At 61.9% G+C, this 16,902-nt stretch overlaps 1 protein-coding gene across 12 annotated transcripts in view; it reads left to right on the top strand.

Annotated features, from left to right (window-relative positions):
- Positions 1-16,902, top strand: part of KCNQ2 (potassium voltage-gated channel subfamily Q member 2) — a 75,551-nt gene that overhangs the window by 16,619 nt on the left and 42,030 nt on the right. For 11 of the 12 annotated variants that reach the window (XM_055372663.2, XM_055372653.2, XM_055372664.2 and 8 more), the window contains exons 2-5: positions 10,660-10,750; positions 12,044-12,170; positions 12,571-12,746; positions 14,724-14,849. In XM_055372663.2, coding sequence (XP_055228638.1) covers positions 10,660-10,750; positions 12,044-12,170; positions 12,571-12,746; positions 14,724-14,849 — 520 coding nt within the window. Of the gene's footprint in view, positions 1-9,422; positions 10,117-10,659; positions 10,751-12,043; positions 12,171-12,570; positions 12,747-14,723; positions 14,850-16,902 lie in introns of those variants that run through there. The other variant, XM_055372662.2, reaches the window with a different exon arrangement.

Raw genomic sequence — 16,902 nt, 5'->3', positions numbered from 1 at the left:
TGGGTGGATCCTCCCCGCCCCCACCTTGACTCTTTGCCTGAATCTGGGGCTGGGGACCAGCTACTTGCCTTGTCTCCTTGGCAACGGCTGCCAGGGAAGCTCCTGAAGTTCAACCCATTATCATAATTAGTTTTGAAACCCTTTGTGTTGTAATTCTGGGCTGCAGAGAAGCTGCTCGGTCCTCCCATCGTCTTCCCATCGTCCTCCCGCCGTCCTCCCCTCATCCTCCCCCATTCTCCTGTAGGAAGTCTCTTCTTTCTTTTCCTGCAGACTTGGCCGCTGCCTGGGCAGGAGGGGGCGGGCAGCCCTTGCCGAGCCAGCGAGACCTCAGCTGAGTGCCCCGCGGTGGGCTGTGTTCCCCTGCTTAGTGCAGGAGGGGCTGTACCCACACTGTGGGCCTGGGTCTGAGGTGGTGATGGCCCCGTCCCGGGAGGCCTCTGGCAGCTGGCCCTCAGGGAGTGTCCCACATTTGGACGCTCGTCGTGCCTGGGACCCTGAGGCCACACGGGCAGGGAGTGTGTCCCAGTGTTCCCGGGGAGCCTCCTCTCCCGAGGCCTGGGGGATGCCATCAGGGGTCTCCTGCCGCCCTCTCCCTCCCCTGGTTCAGAGGCAGAGGCCCTCACCTGCCTCAGTGAGCCTCAGTTTCCCCTTCTCTAAGATGGGCATGAGTGTGGATGTCTTGGGGACACCACGGTTTGTGGGTGGAGGCCTGGAAGCCCCTGTGTCTTCCCCACGGTTCGGCCGACCGGATGGCTGGCCAGTGCGTTTGGGAACTATCCGCAGTTTGGAGGTTTCTTCCCTGGTCTGTCCTGGGGCCTGGAGCCACGGCCGAGGCACCGGGATCTTTGCGTCCCCCAGACGGGCCCAGACGCACCCCGTGCCGCCTCCTCCCTCCTCCAAGTCTCTTCTCGCACGTCCGTCTCTCTGCCTCCCCTGCACCGGCCGCCCCCGGCAGCGCCATCTGTGCCATCTGTTCCAAAAACTTAAAAAACAAAAGTCGGAGCTGTTGCCTGCACTTTCCGGGTGGGGCTGTGGCGGGAGGGGCAGCGGCGGGAGGGGCAGCTGCTTCCTTCATGCAGGGTCTGGGGGCCGGCGAGGCGGGGGGGCAGATGGGCGGAAGCTGAGCTGGAAGGAGCCGAGTCTTCTGAGGGCCTGGCTGCGAGATTCATCTCCCTGAATTCTGGCTTTATTCCTCCTGGTCCATGCCTGCTGGGAGGAGCCACAGATCTCGGCCGCATCCGGCTGCATTCTGTCTCCAGGGTTTCTGGAATGCTCTGAGATGCCTGGTCGGAGCCACCTTAGGAAGCAGGTTGAGTCGTGAACATTCGGGACCTGGGCCTCATTTTTTTTTAGTTTAGAGGAAGGTTCCCTGCAGCCCGAGGAGCTGCCTTCCTGGATGTGGCACCAAGGACTCAGAATTCAAGTCTGTGGGGCTGTTGTTGTCCCCACCCTGCCCTGTTCTCAAGTCTGGTCAGCCTCATCCTCGGTGGGACGCAGATACGCCTGCCCTTCTCTCTCCAGGCCTCCCCACCGGCTCCTCCCTCTGCTGGGAATGCCCTTCCCCTTCTCCCCTTGTGGCCAACTCCTCTGTACCCTGTAGCCCCCCCGCCCCTGTACACGCCTCCTCCGGGAAGCCCACAGGATTATGTGCGTGGCTCTGCTGGGCTGAGCTGGGTCCCTGAGCCCCTCCTGTGATGTGTGATGCCCTCTGTGTCCCCACTGCGCCCCTCCTGCCTCCCAAGCCTCTGGGCTCCTGACTGGGAAGCCAGGGACCCCCGCGTCCTCCCCTGCTCCCACCCCGCTGAGAGTTCAGAGAAAACCCCGTTAGGCAGACAGAGGATCGCCCGCAGAAGGCGCACGAGATGTCTGCGCATTTTTCCCAGGGCTCAGTTAATTGAAGAACTTGGCCAACGAGCACAGGAAATTAATCGCGGCTTGGAAATGGGACGTCCCTTGCGTGTGGTTTGTCTGCCTGGGCCTCGGCACCGCTGCCAGCGCCCCTGCCTGGAGCCGGGAGCTTCGGGGTCCTGGCGGAGGCCTCTGGGTCGCACACGTGGGCGGGACCGAGTGCCCCCTGGCGACGGTGCCTCAGGGCCAGTGCCTTCGAGCTGGAAGCCATGGGCCTGTGGCGGCGGGCGGAGGACTGGTGTCTCCTGGGGTGCCCGACACAGGGCCTTCCTGGTGCTGCTGTGCCGATGTCCACCGCGGGGCGGCAGCTGGATAGGGCAGGACCCGGCTGTGGCTTGTGGTCTTGGGGGTGGCGGGGAGGGGTGCAGCGTGGGGCAGGCTCTGGCTCTTGGACCCACCCGGCCTCCACACGCGGTGCTGCGCTTCGAGCTTCTCATGAGGCCCTGGGCCCTCCCCTCAGCCTGCAGGGACTATTCTTCCTGGAAGCCCCCGCCCCAACCCCTGCCCCTGCAGCTGGAGCTCCGGCTGGCGCGTCGTCCCGGGCTGAGGCATTCTGGCTGGCCTGTGTGGAGGCTCCCAGTTCCCACGAGGAGGGTCCTGGTGGGGCCTCTCTCTGTGGCTGCAGGCCAGCTGGTGGGGTCCTGGGCGGGTGTGTGGCCTGGACCTGCCCTGGAGCCGAGCTGCTGGCGAGAGACCTGGCTCTCCCCACCACTGTCCTTCAACATCAGTCAGGGTGTTCTGTGCCTGCACCGCTGAATCAGCCCGTTCCTGCTGCAGTCCCAGGCCTCTGGCCGAGGCCCCTGTGTCCTCTCCCAGCCCGTGATGCCCACTGTATGCATCCACTCAGCTGCGCCATGGTGCCCGGCTGGTGGCCACGCACCTGCCTCGACGCTGCTGTGCAGGTGTTTTTCGGCATGAACACTTAGCGGACTTGAAGTGAAGCTAGTGACCCTCTGCCATGGGGGTGGGCCTCGTCCCGGCAGCTGAGGCCTTGAGAGCAAAGACTGAGGTTTCCGGAAGAAAAAGGATTTTCCTCAAGACCGCAACGTGGAAGTCGTGCTGAGTTTCCAGCCTGCTGCCCTCAGCTCAGAGGCAGGCACTGGATTACAGCTTCTCAATGGCATGGGGCTGGGACGTCCTCGGGGTGTGTGTGGGTAGAATCTGAACTTGGGCTCACGCTAGAGATGCTGACAGTTTTCACATGAGATGCTTTAAAATGTGGCTTTGGCCCCTGCGCCTTCATCTTTGGTTTGGGTGCTCGGCCAGAGCCTTCACAGGCATAGTTTCTGCCGCCGCTGCCTGTGGCTGAGCAGTGCCAGGCCTCATTGGCTCTGGTGCTGGGATGGGCAGTTGGTGGGGCTGACCTTGGCTGGGCCGCCTGTGCCCGAAGCCTCCACCTCTGCTTCAGACCGCATGGTCCCGGGTGCTTCTGAAGCACGGCCATGGTCTTTCCCGGGGCAGATCTTGGGAGGACCACCCTGTGCCCCGCCTTCCCTGCCCTGGCCGCCCTGGGCCGTGCAGCAGAGGCCGCTGCTGGGGAGTCGGAAGGTGGAGCTATGGGGACTGCGCCTGCCCGGGCCGGAGGACTCAGGCTGCCTGGACTTGGGGGTCTCCAGCGAGTGGGAGGGGGGCTGCAGGGGGCCATGCTGGCCTCCCCACATCCAGAGGGTGTTCATTGGGGAGATGACTGGGTCCGGGCAGAGGGAAGCCATGGGGGTGTCCGTCGTGAATCGAGCCTGGAACAGCACGGCCACCCTCTTGTTCTTGGCTGAAGGGAGCTTGCCCGAGTCCCCAGGTCCTGGAGGCACTTTGCACACAGGACGGGCTTGACACGAGGTCCACACGGGTTTGTGTCTTTCCACAGGGTCAGGCTCTTATTGATGCTGTTTCAATCACAAAAGCCACGAGCTACGTGGAGTTCCCAAGCAGGCAGGTTCTCCCTAGAGCTTCTGGGTCATGCTGCGGTCACGGCCACTCCACGTTGGTCAGTGTTGCAGACCGTACATTGCCGTGTGCTCATCTGGTCAAGTTCCACTTTCCACCCAAAGCCAGGTTTAACATCACGAGGAAAAAGACACAAGACAGAGGGTTAATACCAGCCCAGAGGCCTGGCCTGGGCTGCTGCAGGTGACTGTGAGACAGCGGCGGTGAAGACAGAGGCCTCCAGGGAGAACTGAGCACGGAGGACTGGTTTGTGTGTGTCCTTATCTGGTTGGACTTGGTCTTCATTTTTTTATTTGTTTGTTTGTTTCTTTTTTTTTTTTTTTGGGACAGAGTCTTGCTCTATCGCCTAGTCTGGAGTGCAGTGGCATGGTCTCGGCTCACTGCAGCCTCCGCCTCCTGGGTTCAAGCGATTCTTCTGCCTCAGCCTTCCAAGTAGCTGGGATTACAGACCTGCGCCACCATGCCTGGCTAATTTTTGTATTTTTAGTAGAGACAGAGTTTCACCATATTGGCCAGGCTGGTTTCGAACTCCTGACCTCAAGTGATCTGCCCGCCTTGGCCTCCTCCCGAAGTGCTGATGCGTGAGCTGCCATGCATGGCCAGGTTTTCTTCTTTTTTGTTTTTTGGTTTTTAAACAGACATCTTATCCTTCTTGGTAGAGTGCCCTGTGAAACAAAATGGAGTCTTTTCCTAAGATGGAGTTAGTTATGCCAAGGGCTCTCTGCACAGGTCTGCCCTCCCCTGCTTCCGAGCCCCCGCAGCCTCAGCTCCACAGACGCTGCTCTGCCAGCCCTCACCTGGGCGCCTGCCACTCTTGTTCAACCTTGACCCCACCTGACCCTGACCCCACCTTGACCCTGTGTGACCTCTGCGCTAGGGATCTCCTGGCTTCCCCCACCCCCAGCAGGTCTTCCCCTACCCCACAGCAGTCTTCCCCCACCCCCCAGCACGTCTTCCCCCACCCCCCAGCACGTCTTCCCCCACCCCCCCAGCAGTCTTCCCCCACCCCCCCAGCAATCTTCCCCCACCCCCCAGCAGGTCTTCCCCCACCCCCCAGCACGTCTTCCCTCCACCCCCCAGCAATCTTCCCCCACCCCCCAGCAGGTCTTCCCCCACCCCCCAGCACGTCTTCCCCCACCCCCCAGCAGGTCTTCCCCCACCCCCCAGCAGTCTTCCCCCACCCCCTAGCAGTCTTCCCCCACCCCCCCAGCAATCTTCCCCCACCCCCCAGCAGGTCTTCCCTCCACCCCCCAGCAGGTCTTCCCCCACCCCCCAGCAGGTCTTCCCCCACCCCCCAGCAGGTCTTCCCCCATCCCACAGCAATCTTCCCCCACCCCCCCAGCAATCTTCCCCCACCCCCCCAGCAATCTTCCCCCACCCCCCAGCAGGTCTTCCCCCACCCCCCAGCAGTCTTCCCCCACCCCCCAGCAATCTTCCCCCACCCCCCAGCAATCTTCCCCCACCCCCCAGCAGGTCTTCCCCCACCCCCCCAGCAATCTTCCCCCACCCCCCAGCAATCTTCCCCCACCCCCAGCAGGTCTTCCCTCCACCCCCCAGCAATCTTCCCCCACCCCCCAGCAGGTCTTCCCCCACCCCCCAGCAGTCTTCCCCCACCCCCCAGCAGGTCTTCCCCCACCCCCCCAGCAATCTTCCCCCACCCCCAGCAGTCTTCCCCCACCCCCCAGCAGGTCTTCCCCCACCCCCCCAGCAATCTTCCCCCACCCCCAGCAATCTTCCCCCACCCCCCAGCAGGTCTTCCCCCACCCCCCAGCAGGTCTTCCCCCACCCCCCAGCAATCTTCCCCCACCCCCAGAAATCTTCCCCCACCCCCAGCAGTCTTCCCCCACCCCCAGCAATCTTCCCCCACCCCCCAGCAATCTTCCCCCACCCCCAGCAATGTTCCCCCACCCCCCAGCAATCTTCCCCCCACCCCCCAGCAGGTCTTCCCCCACCCCCCAGCAATCTTCCCCCACCCCCAGAAATCTTCCCCCACCCCCAGCAGTCTTCCCCCACCCCCAGCAGTCTTCCCCCACCCCCAGCAATCTTCCCCCACCCCCCAGCAGTCTTCCCCCACCCCCAGCAGTCTTCCCCCACCCCCAGCAATCTTCCCCCACCCCCCAGCAATCTTCCCCCACCCCCAGCAATCTTCCCCCACCCCCCAGCAATCTTCCCCCACCCCCAGCAATGTTCCCCCACCCCCCCAGCAGTCTTCCCCCACCCCCAGCAATCTTCCCCCACCCCCCAGCAATCTTCCCCCACCCCCCCAGCAGTCTTCCCCCACCCCCCAGCAGGTCTTCCCCCACCCCCCAGCAGGTCTTCCCCCACCCCCCAGCAATCTTCCCCCACCCCCCAGCAATCTTCCCCCACCCCCCCAGCAGTCTTCCCCCACCCCCCAGCAGGTCTTCCCCCACCCCCCAGCAGGTCTTCCCCCACCCCCCCAGCAATCTTCCCCCACCCCCAGCAATCTTCCCCCACCCCCAGCAGGTCTTCCCCCACCCCCCAGCAGGTCTTCCCCCACCCCCCAGCAGTCTTCCCCCACCCCCAGCAGTCTTCCCCCACCCCCCAGCAATCTTCCCCCACCCCCCCAGCAGTCTTCCCCCACCCCCCAGCAGGTCTTCCCCCACCCCCCAGCAGGTCTCCCCCCACCCCCCAGCAGGTCTCCCCCCACCCCCCAGCAGGTCTCCCCCCACCCTCCAGCAGGTCTCCCCCCACCCCCCCAGCACGTCTTCCCCCCACCCCCCCAGCAGTCTTCCCCCACCCCCCAGCACGTCTTCCCCCCACCCCCCCAGCAGTCTTCCCCCACACCCCAGCACGTCTTCCCCCCACCCCCCCAGCAGTCTACCCCCACCCCCCAGCAGGTCTTCCCCCACCCCCCAGCAGGTCTTCCCCCACCCACCAGCAGGTCTTCCCCCACCCCCCAGCAGGTCTTCCCCCACCCCACAGCAGGTCTTCCCCCATCCCACAGCAGGTCTTCCCCGACCCCACAGCAGGTCTTCCCCCCACCCCCCAGCAGTCTTCCCCCACCCCCCAGCAGGTCTTCTGGGGCTCTGCCCCCAGGGGTGACTGCAGCGCCCAGTGCTGCCTCCGGGAGTCCCGGCCGTTGCCTGGGGCAGCCATAGCATCCCACACCTGGGGCAGCCTCAGGGCCCTGGGAGCGGGGGGCAGGCATCAGTGCTGCCTTATTCCTGGAAGCCTATAGCCACTTGGGGAGGGAGATCCAGCCCTGACCCCATGTGTGGTGGCCTTGCTGGGCCTCTGCGGCCGCCCTCGTCCGGCACGTGTGCTGGGCCGTGACCTCTGGAAGAGCAGCCAGGGTTTCGTCTAGGTCCCTCCGGAGCAGTGGGAAGAGGGTTTGGGGCACTTCGTCCCTTTGGGTGAGGGAGGGGTGGGGGAGGAGTGGTGGTGGAGGTACGGGGCCTGTAAGTGAGGGAGGGGTGGTGAGGCGGGGTGAGGGGCCTGTAGGGGCAGAGGCAGCGAGCTCATGTGGTGGCGGGCGGGTTCCAGGCGCACAGGCAATGCAGGGTTGTGTGCTGGGTGTGGGTGCTGGTGATGGCACTGATGGTGCGGGACGGGGTCTGCTCTGAGCGCTGTGTGTCAGATGTGGGCCCAAGTATGTGCTCCAATTGCTGCCACCACCCAGTGGGCTGGTCCTGGTTTGGGGGCTCAGAGCCTGAGCCTGGGGTGATGGGGGCCCCGGGTTTGTGCCCAGATGGCCTGGCCCTGTCCTTCTGCCTCTGCGGCCAAAAGTCTGAGAAGTCTCCCTGCAGGCCGCAGACACTGGGGCTTCCCTCTTCCCTCTTCTCCCAGGAGCTCAGACGCTGGGGCTTTTCCCTCTTCTCCCGGGCTGTGGAGCTCGGCCTTTGGTGAGTCCCTCCTCTCTCTGCGGTGCTCCCCAGGGGCTCTCCCACAAGACAGTGAAGCCGTGAGCGGAGTGGGGTCCTCTTCCCACCAGGCACCACAGCCAATGCGGACCTCTGCTTCCCAAACCCTCCAGACCCTCCAGGCACTGCGGCCAACGCTGACCTCTGCTCCCCAAACCCTCCAGACCCTCCAGGCACTGCGGCCAACGCTGACCTCTGCTCCCCAAACCCTCCAGACCCTCCAGGCACTGCGGCCAACGCTGACCTGTGCTCACTAAATAGCTCCGCACACCGAGGAATTGTTTTTTCCTTTTTGATCCGTGGCAGCTTGTGTCACAGCCGCGTGGCTTGTCTGCCCAGGGAGGAGCTGTGGGTCAGAGTAGCATGTGGCCACAGCATGGTGGAGTCAGGCGTGGGCTCGGAGCAGGGACACACCCATGTCCGTCAGCTGCTCATAGCGTGAAAGTTCAGGGTCTTTTATTTGCAAGGGGCAGAAAACAAATCCAAAGGGTTGTAAGGAATGGGCTTACATAACCTGGAAGTCCAAGGGGCTTCAGGCACAGCTGGATCCAGGTGCTCACATTATGTGTCTTAAGGCCTCTTCTCCCATCCCTCTGTGCTGCTTTCCTTGTTGTGACCTCATCTTCAGGCAGGTTTTCCTGTGCCCACCCGTCCTCCTGCCAGTGCCCCAGGCCTGCCTCCTCCTAGTTGACAACCTTCATGGGAAGGGGGTGTCTTATTCCTGGTAGTTCCAGCAGAGGTTCTGGGGCCACTACTCGCTGGCCGTGGTTGGCCAGCCTCGATCCCATGAGCACCCCTGCACCCCCAGACTGGAAAGGAAATTGCAAGGCTGAGACAGGAGGGGTGGGTCTAGACAGGTGCTGTGATGCTCCGAAGCTCCAATGATGAGGGGGCGTGACCAGTCTGGAGAGACTCCCCCCCAGGATGCCTATGCCTGTGGCCAGCGCCCCGGCCCAGCAGGTCGGGGGTGGGCGTATCCGGGCTGGAGGGACTTCCCCCAGGATGCCCGTGCCTGTGCCCAGTCTCGGCCCTGCAGGTCGGGGCGTCCAGGGAATATTTCCTCTGTGGGAGTGGGGAGAGGGGAGTGGGGACAGTGCCCGGAACCCAGGCTGGACTGCGGCACTGCTTCGGGGACAGAGGGAAGGAGATCCTGAGTGTGGGGAATCTCCCTCCCTTGACACCCACCCGGATGTGGGCGCCGGGGAAGGGCTCGGGTTTGAGACACAGGAGGGTCTCACAGGCTCCGTGGCGGTCGTGTGGTGCCGCCGGGTGTGCAAGGTGATGGCGAGTGTGAAGACAGTACAGGGGCGCGGACACGGGGAAGCGGCTGCTCTGTGGCTCCGTCCCCACCGGCTCCTGGTTCTGAGCACGGTTGGAACGAGAGGCAGCAACACGGTCAAGGTGAAGGCGTCTCTCACATTGCCTGGAATGAGGGCGTGTCCCACGCATGGCCTCCTTTATGGCTGTGACGAAGGACCTGGACGTTGGACACGTCCCCTTCACATCCCAGAACACCTGCGAAAAGTGTAAATGAGACAAAGCATTTGCTTCCTGCGAAGTGGGTTTCTCTCTGGTGTGCATTCAGTGACTTCAGCACGCGGGAGTTGGCTTTCCTGCCAAAGCGGCAGCTTGAGGCTCTGGGTTGCACAGCTTTGCTCCCAGGAAGAGCTGGGAGATCTTCTATGTCTCTTCTATGTGGGTGGCCTTGTTGCAGCCACAAGCCGGGTTCCCACAGCAGGGTCTTCGGGGGCTAGTGGGCTCCTCCTGTCTGCAGCTTTCTGGGGTGGGCAAGGGAGCAAGTGTAGCAGAGTCGCTTGTATCAGAGGAGGATGCAGGGCTGAGAAAAAGTCATGCATTTGGGCCGAGCATGGTGGCTCACGACTGTAATCCCAGCCCTTTGGGGGGCCGAGGCGGGAGCATCACTTGAGCCCAGGTGTTCGAGACCAGCCTGGCCAATATGATGAAACCCCATCTCCACTAAAAAAATACAAAAATTAGCCTGGTGTGGTGCACATGCCTATAATCCCAGCAACTCTGGAAGCTGAGGCAGGAGAATTGCTTGAACCCAGGAGGCGGAGGTTGCAGCGAGCCAAGATCACGCCATTGCACTCCAGCCTGCGCAACAAGTGAAACTCTATCTCAAAACAAAACAAAACAAACAAACAAAAACAAAAAAACCCACATGCATTTGGGGGAATTTTGGTGGGGCGTGAACTTGAGCATCTGAGGGGAAATTGAAGAAGGATCAGTGAGTGAGGTAATCGCGTGGGACGTGAATGGGAAGAGCAATCATGGTGGAAGTCACTGGCGGGAGGAGGTGCCTGCAACCCGGGAGGAAGGAGAAACGGAGCCTCCTGGCAGCCAGGACGAGGCTGAAAAGAAGGTGATCCAAGGAGCTCTTGTTGCTTGGCTCCGGGTTTAACTGGCAGAGAGAAGCCCTCTGTGTTGGGGTCTGGAGGAGGTGGCCGAGAGTGAGGAGAGGGGAAGGCTGATCGGTGCCTTCTGCCCCAGGGGTTTTGCTTGTTCCTGTGTTTGTAGCAGTTGATGGGCGGGCCTTGCTGTTCCCATTTGACTCAGAGTTTTGGAGACGTTGCCAAAGGATGAGGCTGCCAGGCTGAAACCAGACAGAGGGGGCAGGGGCCAGAGTGGAGAGGGGGACGCGTCCTGGAGGGGGCAGCTGCGCACAGTGCCACTGTGGAGTTCAGGGTCCCGGGAGGTGGCTGTGGGGGTGCCCTCTGGCCCGAGCGGGCTCTGGTGGGGAGCGGGCTCTGGTGGGGTGGGTGGGGAGTGGGGTCCTGAGTTCTGGAGACGCGGCCATGCTGCTGCCCTGCTGCGGCCTGGTGGGGAGTGGGGTCCTGAGTTCTGGAGACACAGCCATGCTGCTGCCCTGCTGCGGCCTGTCTGAGCGCGCGTTCCCTGCCCCCAGGTTCCTCCTGGTTTTCTCCTGCCTCGTGCTGTCTGTGTTTTCCACCATCAAGGAGTATGAGAAGAGCTCGGAGGGGGCCCTCTACATCCTGGTGAGCCCCGAGGGAGGGCGGGGGCTGGAAGGGCCCAGGAAGGAGCTGGAGCTGCCTGGGCGTCTGTCCTCCGTTCCTGTTACTACAGGGCCTCTGACGCCCCCAGCCCCAGCTCTGGCCATGTCTTTGTGTCCTGTCAGTTCCCACCTGCCCCCAGCCCCACAGCCCGGGCTATGCCCCAGCCCCACCCTGGCTGTAACTCAGCCCTCACCTCACCCCTCCTGGTGACCTCACAGTGGCTGACAGCCCCGCCTCCATCGCCCCCACCCTGGGTGGCCCACCCTCCCTTTCCCATCCCCACTTTATCTCTGGAGCCGGAGCTGTGGGGCGTTCCCAGCAGACGGCAGACGTGGGCGTCGGGGTGGGGGCTGTGACGCTTGCAGCAACCCTGTGCCAGGGCAGGGTGGGCACCATGGCAACAGGAGTGCAGTTCCTGTGTTGCTGTTGGTAACAGGGTGGGGGGCCCTCAAGGAGACTGGTCCCCATCCAAATGCACCTCCCTCTACTGCCCGCCCTGCTCCTCTGTTCTGGGGCTTCCCAAGGTCTGGGTGGAGACTGTGGCCCCCTTTGCAGTTACCTGGGGCCTTCCCTCAGCTCAGCCCTGCTGTGCACCCCCCAACTCAAGGCAGGTCCTCCACTGGCTCAGACAGGGTCCCCCAGCTCAGACAGGGGCCCCCAACTCAGAGTCCCCCAGCTCGGACAGGGCGGCTCCCCAACCAGCTCAGACAGGCTCCCCACAGCTCAGACAGGGTCCCCCAGCTCAGACAGGGCCTCCCAGCTCAGACAGAGTCCCCCAGCTCAGACAGGGCCTCCCAGCTCAGACAGGGCCTCCCAGCTCAGACAGGGTCCCCCAGCTCAGACAGGGTCCCCCAGCTCAGACAGGGTCTCCCAGCTCAGACAGGGTCCCCCAGCTCAGACAGGGCCTCCCAGCTCAGACAGGGTCTCCCAGCTCAGACAGGGCCTCCCAGCTCAGACAGGGCAGCCCTCCCAGCTCAGACAGGGTCCCCTAGCCCGGATAGAGTCCCCAGCTCAGACAGGGAGGTGGGGAGGGTGGCCCCATGGTGTTCATGCTCAGCTGTGTTCCGGGATTCAGGGTCTCCAGAGGGCCCAACCCTTCCTGCCCAGAAGCTGGAGAGGGGTGGGGTCCCTTTGGGGGTCAGCTTGCAGTTTCCTTTGGGGGCTTCCTGCCCTGTGGCTTGGTCCCTGGGCCAGAACTGCTCCTGTGGGTGTCCAGGCTGGGCCCCCAGGCCCTCCCCCAGGCCTCGAGGTGGCCTCAGCTTTCCTCCCCTGCAGGAAATCGTGACTATCGTGGTGTTTGGCGTGGAGTACTTCGTGCGGATCTGGGCCGCAGGCTGCTGCTGCCGGTACCGTGGCTGGAGGGGGCGGCTCAAGTTTGCCCGGAAGCCGTTCTGTGTGATTGGTGAGGCCTGGTGGGGGTGGTATTGCTAGAATCAGGGCCAGGCACCCAGGGACAGACTCAGCCCTGGGGGGAGCTGGGGCGTCTGCATGGGCCAGAGAGGCTGGGCAGGACTGACTCCTGGAAGTTTATTTTCACCTGCTGACTTGGAGTCAGAGGCTGTGGTTAACTCTGCCTAAATGTCAGGAAGAGGGATGTGGCGCTGGGCTGCTCATCCTGGGCCCCACAGGCAGGGTGGACGATAGTAATGTCCTTCCTGGGGCCTGACAGAGCCCACACCAGGCGCTGGGCATACACCTTCCCGCCCCTCTGCACATCCTCCTGGAACCCAGGGTGGGGGGTTTTCTCCAAGGGGGTGCAGGGGGCGGCCCACCAGCTCACCAGCTCCACGCCCGCTTTGTAGACATCATGGTGCTGATCGCCTCCATTGCGGTGCTGGCCGCCGGCTCCCAGGGCAACGTCTTTGCCACATCTGCGCTCCGGAGCCTGCGCTTCCTGCAGATTCTGCGGATGATCCGCATGGACCGGCGGGGAGGCACCTGGAAGCTGCTGGGCTCTGTGGTCTATGCCCACAGCAAGGTGAGTCACGGCCCCAAGGCTGGCGGTGGGCGCCCCCAGCCAGCGAGAGTCCTGGCCCAGACCGGGCCCCACCACTGCCTGGGGTTTGCTTCAAGAGCCCCGGGTGGAGGGGTGGAGTCAGTGGTGGCTCTGGCTGGAGCCCATCAGGTGTGAACGAGCCTCCCTCCCCTTTCTTCTCGGTGCTTCTTCCCGTGACTTGGGCCATCTTTGTCGTCTGTCTCCAGAAAGCTGCTTTTTCGAAAGGCCAGGCCAGGCCATTTCGGCCACTGCCACCCCCACCTTACTGCGGCGAACCCTTGGCTCTGTGGTTGGGTGTCTTCTTTCCTGGGTTTTTAGTGCCTGGATCAATACATCGTGCTAGTCACCTGCCTGGTGATTGTTTAAGCTGCGGCTTGTGGCGGCCGCTGTCCGGGGGACCCAGTGGGTGGCTGTGGCCACACATGCTGAGTTCCAGGGGCCCCAGGCCCCCCAGTGACCGAGACCCCATCCTGCTAGACTGTGCTGTCCCTCCACCTTGCTCACGGGTGGGCTCATTTGCTCAAACGGCCCCCTCCCTATTTTCTTCCCTCTTGAGCCCTGGCAGGGTGGTGGCTTTGTCTGCAGAACGGGCAGGGGTCAGCCCCCGGTGGCCCCTCTCCCTCCCTGGACGCTGTGGGGGTTGAGTGTTGACTGCAGTGGGCACCCTTTTCACATCTGTGCCCGGAGGCTCAGGGAGGTTGGGGGAGGGTCTCAACAGTCCCAAGATTCTCCAGTCCTGCTGGCTGCCAGAATAGACACTACTGACCCTGGAGGGCACGGTGGGCTGGCCATGCGAGCCACTGTTGCCCAGGCCAGGAGGCTCAGGAGAATGGGCTGCTGTAGCTAAGATGGTGAAGCCAGCGGCGCCTCCTGGTTCCCCTGTGCCAGCCCTGCCACCGACCCTGGCGTGGAGCCTCTGCTGGCCTCAGGAGAGGGGTCCATCCAGCCCCCATATCCCTGGAGACAGAGCCCAAAGTGGGCTGACTGGCGAGGCTGCAGTGCTCCTGGAGGCAGGTGGCAGGTGGTGAGGGTGATGGTGATGATAGTAGTGATGGTGGTGGTGGTGGTGATGGTGATGGTGGTGATCGTGGTGGTGGTGATGATGGTGATGATGATGGTGATGGTGGTGGTGATGGTGGTGGTGATGGTGGTGGTGATGGTGGTGATGGTGGTGATGGTGATGGTGGTGGTGGTGATGGTGGTGGTGGTGATAATGGTGATGGTGGTGGTGGTGGTGGTGATGGTGGTGATGGTGGTGGTGGTGGTCGTGGTGGTGGTGGTGGTGGTGATGGTGATGGTTGTGGTGATGGTGATGGTGGTGATAATGGTGATGGTGATGGTGGTGATGATGGTGATGGTGGTGGTGGTGGTGGTGATGGTGGTGGTGGTGGTGATGGTGGTGGTGGTGATGGTGGTTGTGGTGATGGTGATGGTGGTGGTGATAATGGTGATGGTGATGATGGTGATGGTGGTGGTGGTGGTGGTGATGATGGTGATGGTGGTGGTGATGGTGATGGTGATGGTGGTCATGGTGTTGATGGTGATGATGTGATGGTGGTGGTGTTTGGTGGTGGTGGTGGTGACGGTGATGCTTATGGTGATGGTGGTGATGGTGGTGATGGTGGTGGTGGTGGTGGTGGTGGTGGTGATGGTTTTGGTGGTGGTGATGGTGGTGATGGTGATGGTGGTCATGGTGTTGATGGTGATGATGTGATGGTGGTGGTGTTTGGTGGTGGTGGTGGTGACGGTGATGCTGGTGGTGATGGTGGTGGTGGTGGTGATGGTGGTGGTGGTGGTGATGGTTTTGGTGGTGGTGATGGTGGTGATGGTGATGGTGGTCATGGTGTTGATGGTGATGATGTGATGGTGGTGGTGGTGGTGGTGGTGATGGTGGTGATGGTGATGCTTATGGTGATGGTGGTGATGGTGGTCATGATGGTGGTGCCGTCTGCCTCTCAGGAGCTGGTCACTGCCTGGTACATCGGCTTCCTTTGTCTCATCCTGGCCTCGTTCCTGGTGTACTTGGCAGAGAAGGGGGAGAACGACCACTTTGACACCTACGCGGATGCACTCTGGTGGGGCCTGGTGAGTTGTGGTCATTGGGGTTTTCCCTTTCCCTGCTGATACACCCCTGTGTCTGTGCTGGGACCAGGCTCTCACTGGCTGAGCCTGCTCCGTACATCTCTTTGGGGCCACCTGCTGGCTGCCCGTGGTCATGATGGCTTGTGGTCGAGGCGGGGTGGTGGTTGCCAAGCTGGCAGGGGAGTGGGTGGAGAGGGCTGGGCCCCAGAGAGCGTGAGCTCAGCCGTGGTGGGCATCTTCCTTCCTCCCAAGTGACCCTGCACCTGCTCCGTGTCCCGATTATTGGGGGAAAGGGGTGAAGAGTTATCCCTAGGAGATCTGTCCTGGGCAACCCTGAGTTTTTGGAGACTAGGTGGCTCTGCAGGCCCCACTCTGATCAGGTCTGAACAGATCTGGCCCCTGGGCTCCTCCTCACCTGGGGCCACAGACACCCTCAGGCTGATGGTGCGCAGGGGCAGGGTCTGTGCTCTCCTGGGAGGCTGAGACCAGACCCCGGGCCTAGCCCCGCACATGCCGGCTGAGTGGGCTCAGCCCTGCGGGGAAGGCATGGGCAGCTCTACCTGGTGCCTAAGCCGGATGCAGCTGATCCGAAGTTATTTTATTAATTTCATGAGACCTGGACACTGTCTTCCCAGTCGGGGCTTGGGTGGGGGTTGAGAGCTGAGCGTGCCCCAGGGCCCAGGCTGTGGACCAGGCAGATGACCTGGACTCACTGAGCCATCATATGTGGTTCAGGCCCCGCCATAGGGTCAGTGTGGGGCCTGGGGCATCCTGAGCTGTGACTGCTGGGCCCTAGGACTTTCGATGGGGACAAGCCCATCCCCCAGGTCTTTTGTGGGCAACAGCCTTCTTATCTTTACGATTGGGTGTTTTTTCAGAGTAATGCTTGTGTATATTTTTAAATGTCAGACAGTTCCTAAGCCTTATGGTGAGAATAGAGCCCCACTCTGCGGCCGCGGTGCCCTCCCCTCTGGGTCCCTCTGCAGCGGATGCGGCTGTTTCTGTGTTTTTCTTTGGGGTTTACCTGATTAGTCTTAAATAGCAAATAGGGATGGTGGTATGTCCTGATTCAAACACGCTGACTGTGTACCTCCTACTGGGATGAGATCTACCCCCAGTTTCCCTTTCTTGCAGCCTTTGGGGGTTCTCAGCAGTGTGGGGGGACCCTGCCCTCACCTCCCCCGCAGGCCAGGCCCCATCTGCCAGGCCTCCGGCTTCCTTTTCCTTGAGTTGGCCTCCACTTTGAAGGAGCAGGTCGGATGGCTAGCTGAGAACATTTCAGGGGCAGAAATTTTTGGAGAGCTGTGTGTGAAAGTGTCCTATCCATCTGACGCCCCTGGGGAGGGGTGCAGGGCCTGGCCCCCTTCCACAGACTTGGCCCTCAGTGGGACCCGGGCTCAGAAGCTGCTCCGGGATTCTCTGGCTTCTTTCGACTCCCCTGTCCCCTACAACATTCTGGCCAGGGTCCATGTCTCACTGCCCCGCCCGTCTCTTTGCCATCTCTGTCTCTCTGTCACTCTCTCTCTCTCTTTTTTTTTTTTTTTTTGAGGCAGGATCTTGCTCTATCATCCAGGCTGGAGTGCAGTGGTGCAGTCAAAGCTCACTGTGACTCAACCTCCCGGGCTCAAGTGATCCTCCTGCCCCAGCCTCCTGAGTAGCTGGGATTACAGGCATGCACCACCACACCTGGCTAATTTTTGTATTTTTAGTAGAGACAGGGTTTCACCATGTTGGCCAGGCTGGTCTTGAACTCCTGGGCTCAAGCGATCCACCAGCCTTGGCCTCCCAAAGTGCTGGGATTACAGGCATGAGCCACCGTGCCAGGTCCATATCTCTCTGTCTGTATCTCTCTGTCTCTCTGTCTCTGTGTATCTCTCTGTCTCTGTCTTTATCTCTGTTTCTGTTTCTCTATCTCTTTGCATATCTGTCTCTGTCTCTTTCTCTGTCTCTATCTCTTTTTGTCTCTCTCTGTCTCTGTGTATCTGTCTCTTTCTGTCCCTGTGTATCTCTGTCTCTGTCTCTCTGTGTCTCTCTATCTCTGTGTCTGTCTCTCTCA

Source organism: Gorilla gorilla, chromosome 21, assembly GCF_029281585.2.
Source record: "Gorilla gorilla gorilla isolate KB3781 chromosome 21, NHGRI_mGorGor1-v2.1_pri, whole genome shotgun sequence".
Taxonomy (NCBI): domain Eukaryota; kingdom Metazoa; phylum Chordata; class Mammalia; order Primates; family Hominidae; genus Gorilla; species Gorilla gorilla.
Note: the sequence above shows the minus strand (reverse complement) of the source record. Positions and strands in the feature narration are given on the sequence as shown.